This window comes from Helianthus annuus, chromosome 6 (assembly GCF_002127325.2).
Source record: "Helianthus annuus cultivar XRQ/B chromosome 6, HanXRQr2.0-SUNRISE, whole genome shotgun sequence".
NCBI lineage: Eukaryota > Viridiplantae > Streptophyta > Magnoliopsida > Asterales > Asteraceae > Helianthus > Helianthus annuus.
Window position 1 is genome coordinate 78,064,640 of NC_035438.2, and position 10,855 is coordinate 78,075,494.

General features: G+C 37.9%; 1 protein-coding gene across 1 annotated transcript; it reads right to left on the reverse strand.

The window, feature by feature from the left end:
• Positions 1-2,636: 2,636 nt before the first annotated feature.
• On the reverse strand, positions 2,637-5,750 carry LOC110865765 (protein SCO1 homolog 1, mitochondrial). Its single transcript, XM_022115077.2, has 7 exons — positions 5,573-5,750; positions 5,357-5,506; positions 4,538-4,628; positions 3,537-3,749; positions 3,372-3,461; positions 3,119-3,251; positions 2,637-2,909 (listed from the first exon to the last, which is right to left on the reverse strand). The coding sequence occupies exons 1-7, from the start codon at positions 5,705-5,707 to the stop codon at positions 2,792-2,794; spliced, it is 930 nt and encodes a 309-aa protein (XP_021970769.1). The 5' UTR covers positions 5,708-5,750; the 3' UTR covers positions 2,637-2,791.
• Positions 5,751-10,855: the final 5,105 nt, after the last annotated feature.

Consider the following 10,855-nt stretch of genomic DNA (forward strand, 5'->3'; position numbering starts at 1 on the left):
AAGTTTCAGTATCAATTTTAAAAATGATAAGCAAGTTTGCACTATTAATTAAAATAGCCAGCCTTGAATCCGAGACCAAAGATTTAAGAGGAAAGTTCGCTACCACTAGACTATATTGCTGTTTATGCTGAGTTATTGTATTAGTTAATTAATTAATATGTAAATAACATATAAAAAATTAAAAATACTAAACGGGACCTTTTACGTTTTTGGCCCTGAGTCGGCGCCTACCCCGCACATGCTCAGGGCCGACCCTGATTCCACCAAATGCATCATTCTTTCACAAGAACATTCCACTCAAATGCAAACCCCTTCAATGTATCCCCCTCAAATGCTAAATCCACATAAGCCAAATGCAAGCTAAATGCTTTGCACTGGCCATGGTTAATAACAATAGCAATAGCAATAAGAAAAATGGTCATAATTGTCACATGTATTAATAAGTGAGGACAAACAAGCTAACGTGTTTTCGTTTACTTAAATGGTAAAAAACTTATTCAGAGGCCTTATTTTGTTAACTACCATAGGCTATGCAAATTAAATAACTTGGCTTTATAGTTTATACACAACAAATGAACCACCAACACCATGAATTGAATGAAAGTTTAGACCTATTCCTGATCCCTAAGAAATCACCTTCACATTTTCAATGATGTTTGCCCTACTAAGCGCTTTGTTATTTGAAAATTTTGATCTTATCTCCATTGATGATTCCTCGGGGCAATTCTCTTATTATGTAGTTATACTGATTACCCTTATGAACTAAATTAACAATCTAACCTTCCTATCAAAACATTCCTCGGGGAATACAGTTCAGCGGCGGTTCGGATAAATGGCATTGGTCGTCTGATTCGAATGGCTGTTTCTCGGTTAAAGAAGTTAAAAGATTGCTGAAATATGACGGTGGCTCCAATAATTTTCCGGTCATTGAATGGTGCAGGTGGCTTCCATCGAAAGTTAACATTCATGCCTGGAGGATGTCTCTTAATCGGGTTCCCACTGTCGACAACCTCTTGAAACGGAGCATTGGTATCTCGGATTTGACTTGTCAACTATGCAACTCGAATGATGAATCTGTTTATCATAGTTTCATTGCATGTTATATCGCCTCATCTGTCTGGAATGGGATTTCAGTTTGGTGTAAAATCCCGCCCATTTTCGCCTTTTCGATTCAGGATTTATTTTCAATCTATAGCGGCCTTGGTGTTTCGGAGAAGAAAAAAGAGATTATTCAAGGCGTCATTATGGTTGCTTGCTGGAGTATATGGCGCGCCAGGAATTCGCTTAGGTTCGCCAATTCCCCGATTAAAATCGATGGTATTTTAAGCGAAATAAAGGCTTTAAGTTTTTTATGGTATTCTAGTCGATCGAAATGTAAAAAGGTAGAGTGGAAAGAGTGGATCTCTTTTGTAAATATGTAAGCTCTTTGTGTTTGGACGGCCCGTTTTGGGTCGTTGTTTGTTGTTAATAAAAGTTACCTTTCAAAAAAAAAAAAAAAAAACCTTCCTATCAAAACTTATCTCTTCAAATCACAAACAATCATTACTAACTGTTTGTAACTAATTATTATTTATAAGTCAAGTCATTAGTCAATTTATATCAAATAGTAATTACCAATTGCCACTTGGGTTGTAGCCCAGTCTTTGAATAAGACCCTGATTTAAACCTTGGCAAAGTGTAGTTTGGGAAAAAGGTGTAGTTTATTAGCGGTTAAAAAAGTAATTACCAACTATGTTTAAACAAAAGTAGTTTATTCACGCCCTTTTTGCGGTATGTGCATATAATGTATATATGTGTGGGCGCTCGGGGGACAAAAGTGAAAGTGCACTAATTTTAACTTTATTTTTACTAATTTCGTGAAAATAACGTTAAAAGAGGGGATGGTTAATTATGCATCATGTGGTAGCGTTAATAGCCGAAAGACAAGGGGTGTGCATGCACTAATCGGCGTTTGTCTCAATTGCTTACTGTTATGTGCCTTATGTCCAAGACTTGATGCAAAACTACTATTGAGCCAGGGTCTTACTGGAAGCAGCCTCACTATTCCTACGAGGTAGAGGTAAGGTTGTCTACATCTTACACTCCTCAGACCCTACCTTAGCTTTACTATTGGTGGGATATTATTGGTGGGATATAGTAAGTATGATGATGATGATCAAAGTTATGCCAAAGTTCACATTAAGATTGAATATTGATGAAAAGTTCAGACATAAAGGCAAAGTAAAGAAATCCCTCATGAGGTTTTGTATCATATCACCAAGAAACAAAAAAATTACCCCATAACAACGTATAAAGAAGCATAAAAAACAAAGAAAGCAACAATATTGATCATTGTACATGTAAAAGATAAAGCAAGTTCAAACTTTACTCCTAAAATCTTGAAGAATCTTAAGAATATTTTAGTGATAATTCTTGTTATTCGATGTTGTTGTGTGAAGCGAGAAGTCCATCGCGTTGACCCAGTTGTCTTACCTTTATAGTCTGCGTAACAGAACTCACACAATTATGTATTCCAAGTTACGTAAGTGCAACTTTCAGAAAGTACATGAGATTGGTTCCTACTGCGCCGATGTAATTCTCTGATCGTGTTGTCTGAGGTACAATTCTTTAAAAATCACAAAACTTTATGCACCATGTAAAATGAAATTACATAACTCATTCATTCCAACTAATATTAATAATAAATGTAATCCTTTGTATGATAAAATATCAAAGTACTTAAACCATACCTCCTCACCATATGGAAAATGCAAAACAAAAAGAACACATCAAAAGGGTAACACCAACAAGATTAAGCCTTAGCTTTTTTGTACTGTTTGATTTCATTAAGGATCCCTTCCGTAAGAGCATCAACGTCATTATTCTTCCCGAAAAATTTTACAAACTCCATGTTCGGATCCATCAAGTACCTGAGTAACATATGATGAACCTAGTAAGACTGACGATTTTAACTCATTAACTAAACAATGGGTCGGTTTGAGTTAGCGTTTATCTCTGATGGGTTGTATGGGCGAAATACAATTTTCGCTAAAAAGAAATTCGGTCAAAAGTTTCCTAAAAGTGCATATTTCCATCATAAACCATCAAGCCAGATACTAGAAATTAAAGGTACACTCACATAATTATCGAGTGATCAACGAGGTAATCCGAGCCTTCCTCCTCGGTTTTCATATAGTAAACTCGATAAGCACGAGCAGCCTTTTTTATCTCATCTGGATCACCAGTTAGTCCAATCAACTTCGGGTGGAACTCTGGAACATAAAAGAAAAACACAAAAAGTAAAAAAAAAAATGTACGGAACATATGAAGCGCAGGACTAAGTTCAAACATGCAACTCTTAGTAATCAAAAGTTCAAAACTAATCTTCATACCTTTGACATAATCATGAACTTGCTCTACCGTGTCCCTCTCAGGATCCACCGAGATAAAAACCGGTACTATCTGTAAACCTGCCTTCCCCTCTGCAAACATGCAAAATGTATTAAACAATCAGATGTTGTATATGATATTTTGATCAGTAAATACTATTAACGTACTTATTTTGTCGATTGCAGCAGCAAGCTTTTGTAGCTCATCTGGGCAGATATCCGGGCAGTGAGTAAAGCCAAAATATATCAAGGTCCATTTCCCCTTGAAGTCTTTTTCAGTAACAGATCTCCCATTATGATCAACAAGGTTGAATGGACCCCCAATGGCTGCTTTACCGGCAGAAGGTCCTTGCTTTACTGCGCTTGAAGAAGCATTTATATCTGCAGCAATACCCGTGCTTAAGGTTTAAAAAAACGGAAACGAGTTTCGAGGCGTTTTCCCAGGCGTAAGCCTCGAGGTGAACCGAGGCGTAAGCCCGAGGTGGAGTTGAAAAAATAAATATAAAATTGTATATCTTATAAAAATAATAATACTAACTAAATTCATCATCAAATTCATCAAAATCATCAAAAACACACATAACAAAGACATAAATTGCTTGAAATTGACATAAAAAGTCAAAAACATCAAAAACAAATATCAGAAACCCCCCGAGGCGCAGCCTTTTTAGCGCCTCAGCTTCTCTGAGGCGCACGTACACTAGAAACCCCCTGAGGCGTGCCTCAGAGTCGTTTTTTGGGCGTTTCACCTTGAGGCGCACGCCTCAGCCATTTTTTAAAACCATGCCCGTGCTAGTCGTAATAATAATCACAACTATATGATATTATGGCAAAAGCTCAAGAGACTAGGAGTAGACATAGGCTGAACAATCTAAGAAAACAAATCAGCAATGGTATGAAAGATTAATCGATAATAATTATAATCTACTTTGAAGATTACCTAGGCTAAAACCAACAATCAGATTTTCAAGAAGTGTCAAAAGACCAAATGCAAAACATGTAGACCGGAAATGGATAACACAATAATAGACTCGGGTCAGATAAGCATGTGAAACTGTATCCTAGTATGTTTCATCTTCATATCATTAGTATCCATGAAATCAAGTGATCAGAAGAAAGCTCCTAAAACTACAGAAATATCCTCCTACTCACCATAGCTATCTATCTACCTTCAATATGCCGCTTCTTTTCCTGATCATAGTAGAAGATAACCCCTGCTCCAGTCGCAATCAACAAAAGAAAGCTCAACCAAGAAATAGGCTGCACATCATCACAATATCAGTTTCAACCATCCTAAATTATTTAAAAAATCACAGATGCAGGTAAGGGTGTTCACAAACCACCAAAACCCTTCAAAACAAAGAAAGTCCGCCAGTTTGTAATAGGTAACTTCAGGCTCACTATTTGGTTGTAAAGGTTTGACGGTTTACTGTTTGGAACATAGAACTGGACGTGTAAACCAAACTGACGTGTAAAACTTAAACTTTTAATGTAGGGGCCGTTTGTTTAGCTCTTAACGGGGCTCTTAATGGTTCAGACCCCCTTAATGGTTCAGACATTTGTCTTTGAATGGTTAAGCATTATACTGAGCCTGAATGGTTAAGACCTCTAATCTGAATTGGTCAGACATTTGGCTCTGAACGATTAAGCATTATATTAGCTCTTAATGGTTCAGACCTCTTCCTGTGCCAAACTTAACGATTCAGAAGTTGCCAAACAGCCTTATTTACTTCCGTCTGTGTGTGTGTATATATATCTATATTAAATTTATGAAAAATCCTTAATATTTTAAAAGTTTAATATAAAGTTATGTTTTTTTAATTCTTTTTATCGCCACAAAACCGGCAAACCGACCGGTTCCGTCTGTATCGTCCCAACAACATATTTTTGTCAGCCGAACCAGAGCATGAACACCCCTATTCGCAGGTTTTAACAATTGTCACGACTATCAAATAAAACTTTTAAAAAACCCTAAATGACATAATTACCCCGCCTCTAACAGGTTTTCCTTGATCTGAACTCTGATTGGAATCACCGGACTGTTTCCCCTGAGCATCCGAGACCGTTTCGTTGGATGCTTGAGCCGCATTGGTGTTAGTAGATAAAAACCTAGGGAGATTTGTAAATGATCGTAAATCCTGAAAATGTAACAAATGTTAGCAACATGATTGTAATAGGGTTTCTTGAGGTATAAGAGGACGAACCGGTTGAGGGTTGAGAGGTGGTTTGGGGATTTTATTGGAGTGTGGTGTTACTAGACGAGACGCCGTGTAGGTGGAGAAGAGGCGGTATGCGCGACGGAGATGAGTGCTTTTTGATAATACTGCGACGGCGGCCATCACTGGTGACGGTGGTGGTGGTATTTCGAAGGTGTACCTGAGCAACTAAACATTTCATTATATACGTGTTCACGACTTTATTTTTTATTGAGAAAATTACCATTTTAGCCAAGAAAATAGTCAACTTACCAATTTAGCCAAGTAATGAGTCTTTGGAAGGACCGTCCCTAATCCCAAGGCGGCTGATGCCTCTTTTTGTTCCTTTTTTGTGTCAGCCACTCTCCAATCGACACGTGTAACAATGATTATTACTTCCAGAGTGACGCATGCGAAGCCTCTAATTAGAGGCAAGCTATCCGGCTTGCGTCTGGCTTCAAGAAAAGCTCATTTTTTAATGCGTCCGTACAAGACCCGTCGGATGATTCGGCGACGCAACAAATGTCAGTTTCCGCGACGCATCACGTGAGTCGGCGACGCATCGTTTGCGTTTTTGTCAGACCCATCACATCAGTCGCTGTCACGGAAGATGTTGAAGTATTTGCGACGCTTGCCATGCGTCGCTAACGCATCCAACTTCATTATTTTATTAAAATGTGCCATGCACTCAGACCCCATCACATCAGTCGCTGTCACAAATGTCAGTTAATGAATCCAAGTTAATTTTTATTAAGATGTTGAAGATCTTGAAGTATTTGCGACGCTTACTATGCGTCGCTAACGAATCCAAGTTAATTTTTTTTTAAATGTGCTTTGCCATACTTACCGGTTTATTAAATACCGGTTTATCTTAAAGTTTTACTACTGAGTGAATTTTACTTTACTTTGAACGGTTACCTTCGTTTAGTATAGCGGTTAGATTTGTGGTATATCTTATGTAGATTTCCATTTATTATTATTTATGTACCTTGATAATAAACGTTTATGTATGTCTTATCGTTTTTTGTAACGTTGGAAAACAAAAAAACATTAAAAAAGTACTTAGATTTATAGTTAAACAAACGTTCGGCAAAACAAATTTCACATTAAACAATATTTGGACGTGGTAAGCAACGCCAAAAATACAATTTATCTGCCATAAACCTTCTATATGTCATAAACATTTCCTTCATATCACTATTGAGACTGATAGGTTTATCCGTTAGCAGATGTTCCATTATCATACATAGATAAACTGCTTCGTTACCAGACAGGGAGCTGCGAGACACGACGTAGTCGTCATTCATCTCAAATGACATTATTTTTTCCGGTTTTCCAGATTTTTTCCAGTATTGCATGTCAACCAATACTGCTCCTAAATATACCGCAATTTTTGTAAGCTTGGGAATGACAACTTGTCGGTATTTCTCGCCTTCGCAAATGTCTGCACAGGGATACATTAACAGTTGTTGGGTCGCCAGGTCGAGTCGTAGCATTAGCCATTCCTTATTTTCTAGCGGGATAGGAAAAAAAACGTAATCAACGTCAAAAAAGGATGGGTACGGCTTGAACTTACCATTGCAATAAGTTGCCACGTTTTTTGGAACGGAGTCCAATAAACACTCATAAAACTTTGGTGGTAGAATTGTCCAACGAAGATTTAACATAGGCTCTTTCAAAATTTTTCTAGTTCTCCAAGACATCAGTCTACCAACCCAGCCTTCAATATGCTGTAAAAAAAAACTTTAATTCAGTTACAGATGCATTTAATAAAAACAATTTTTTTAACATAGTAGTTTATATAATTTACTGTTTCGTTGAGGTTGCCGTTAGAACGAAATCCCAATAAAGTTCCCCAAAATTTTTTGTCGAGCTGAACGTATCTAGTAAAAACTGCTGCATAACAAAACGGAACGTCTCCGCTACGATAGAATTCTACCACATCTTTAGACCAATTCTCGTTTTCGTCGTCTGGTATCGCCCACCTACCTCGGTTGTGCTGGTGTAAGCTATGTCTATTATGTATATGTCACCTTCATCAATATCATGTCGATTTTCAATTTCCTTAGTAGATGTCCCGCTTTCGTTTGCATTTGCCGGCCTTCTCCATCGACTTAGTATCCAACTTGATGCCTTTTTAGCGGGTTGAGAGCAGTATTCGTCACTCGCTAAATCTTTTCCTCTCCGATTCGACATAAATAAATAATTCCTCTAAAAATCTTTGCAAATGTGTTGATTTTTTTAGTGTACGTTATTTTTTTTTATCATTAATATGGCGATTTATATAAAACTTTTGCCAAAATAACAAAAAAAAATTGTACTTTTACTGTAGCGACGCATAAGAAATTGTGTCAAACTCATTAGATAGGTTTCAAACTCATCAAAACATGTGCCAAACTCATTAGATAGGTGCCAAACTCATTAGATAGGTTCCAAACTCATTAGATAGGTTTCAAACTCATCAAAACATGTGCAAACTCATTAGATGCGTTTCCAAACTCATCAAAACATGTGCAAACTCATTAGATGCGTTTGCAAGACGCTTTGGAAAATAAATATTCAAAGTCAACGTTCAGTGCTCACGTGGACGCATCACAACCGGGTTACTGTTTCCCACCTCTTGACGGAGATCCGACCCTTCAAGTTCCTATCCGGCGGTGGTGTGTCGGAGATCCGACCGTTGAAACTCCGATCAGTCATTCTTTTGAAGAAGATCCCACCCTTCTTACTCTGATCTGTCATACCGTGGTTCGATGTAGTGCTCATCTACACGCTTAGGGGTTCTGACCCGAAGAGGTGTGACCCGAACCGATGTAAATTTGTTGAAGACGATCCGACCCGACCCGTCAAACCTCCATCGTCGCTCTCACGGGGACCACAATGAACTGGAATGGTTGGGATGAGGGCCCTTTACCACCCATCAACAATGCAGATGAACTCATGCATTCTGCCACTGCATTCGTGGACAATGCCGCTCCCTCCGCCAAACCGGTAAGCAAACCATGTGTTCTTATCGATTTATTATTATTTTGGTTCTAATCTTGCCTTTATATTTTTCCTGCATTTCATTATCATTGTTTAGGTTAAGAATCCTAGAATTAGAGTTAGAGTTGTTTGGACAATCATCGATAGGATCAAGAAAACAGTCACGGCAAGGATACAACTTAGGTTGAGGGATAGTGTCTTCGGGCACTATTTGGATATTCAGTCTGTGATTTGTGAAAGCCCATTGTTGCTCTGTGTTGCACGACATCAGGCTTTCACTGAAAACCCTAGTTATGGAATATGTTACATGTTCGGCAATGATTCAGTCTTGTTTACCCCCTTACAGTTTTGTGTTATCACCGGGTTAAGATTTGGCGAGTACCCAACTGTCATATTCAACGAGTCAGCCAATTCGTTCAAATCTAGGATATTTCCAGGGAAAAGGGTGGTTAAACAACGCCACTTGAACGAGATATTCACTTCAGTCTGGTCAAACTATTCGGAGGATGATTGTCTCCGTATCTGCCTTTTGATGATAGTAGGGTTAGGTTTTAAAGGCACTCAAAGTCACGAAACCATAGATATGAAGTTGATGAATCTTGTTGATGACTTAGAAGCATGGAACCAGTTCCCGTGGGGTAGTTATCTTTGGGAGAGCACCTATTCACATGTCTACGATATGACTCGACGACACGTACCCAGTAACGCAGGTTTCAATTTGCCTGGATGCGTTTGGCCATTCAAGGTAATGATTTCTGTCTTGGATAAACAATCCTATCTTTCTAATTGGTTAATGATTACCATTTATATGTGTAGATGTGGATTTTAGAAATTTTTCCAGAGTTTAAACAGATGGAAAAATTTTATAGATCACCCAGAATTCATAGATTTCTAAGTTGGGGCCCGGGGACACGGCTTACGATTCCAACTGTCGAGCGAATTTTGGAAACAGCAAAGACGGTAATTACGATATATTTGTACTATTTTTGAGGTGTATATTCTTTTGCTTAATACTATCAATGATCTGATTTAACGACTTGCAGAATGATTTATACCGTCCAATACTAGATGTAAGCGCCACTAGTGATGAAAGGCAGTGTGAATGGTACAGAGATAGTGAACAGTATTTACGTGCTGTTGGGATATTGAATCAACCGGCGATTAACAGGCAGCCCAGTTTCGAGTCAATGCACACTATTGGTAATCAAAAACCAAAAGATTGTTTTGGTGATGGGTTTCAGTGTTTTGGATCGTCTTTCAACATGAATAGTCCCAAAGAATCAAAGAAAAGAAGATCTGTGACTATTTCGGGATTCGAATATTCAATTCCTGATGAAATACAGACATTCTTGGTGGAAGAATTTAAATCAATTCTGGACAATCGGCTTCATGCGAATAACGCGAGGCTTAGTCAGCTAATAAAGACCGATGTAGGGGTTCAATTTCAACTGTTTTATGTTTTTTTGATGTTTTTATATGTCAATAATGAATTTCATCTTATACAGCTCACTAGTCAGAAGGGTGAAAACCGTACTGGTCATGACGATGAAAAGGTAATGTTGTGGTTTACTGCTAGTTAGCATACCCATTAGTTCATTAATCATTGGTAGGGGTTTAATTTCAACTGTTTTATGTTTTTTTGATGTTTTTATATGTCAATAATGAATTTCATCTTATACAGCTCACTAGTCAGAAGGGTGAAAACCGTTCTGGTCATGACGATGAAAAGGTAATGTTGTGGTTTAATGCTAATTATCATATAGTTACTTACAGTTTATGTATTCAGGTGGAAGACGACCTATTCGAAAACTACAACGATGTTATTGTTTATCATGTGCCAACAGACAAAATGCAACCGTCTAATCCTCCTGTAAGCCAACTTGTTCGTTAATTGTTGATGAAGCCAACGGAGTGTGATTTTTTTTAAAAATATATTTTGTTAGGATGATGAAGCCGAGATTGCTTTATTGCGTCGGTCGGAAAGGTTATGGAAACCGTCTACATGTACGCTATCACCTTATGTTGTTATGAAGAGGGTGTTAAAGAAAAAGAAGAAAACGAAGAAAGAGATTGTCACACCCCGATCTCCATGTGTCACCGGTGGGCCCGGTGTGGGGTATGGTGACGTAGTTGGCATCATCATAGACAAACAACACAACATAATAATGCACAGCGGAAGCAGAAATAGATTCATTTCAACTTTAAACAAAATGTAATATTTAATATCATGAGTAGTTGAAACGGATCCACAGGCGGATCAAATAAAATAAGATAATTGTTCAACAGTTTTATTGTCGTCCGAGCTTG

Bases quoted from the DNA above. Each gene is read 5' to 3' on its own strand.
- LOC110865765 (XM_022115077.2), bottom strand. From the start codon at position 5,707: ATGGCCGCCGTCGCAGTATTATCAAAAAGCACTCATCTCCGTCGCGCA. The intron at 5,507-5,572 runs GTTCGTCCTCTT...TTACATTTTCAG, and splicing joins CACCTCTCAACCCTCAACCG to GATTTACGATCATTTACAAA. The intron at 3,750-4,537 runs GTAGATAGATAG...GTATTGCTGCAG, and splicing joins AAAGAAGCGGCATATTGAAG to ATATAAATGCTTCTTCAAGC.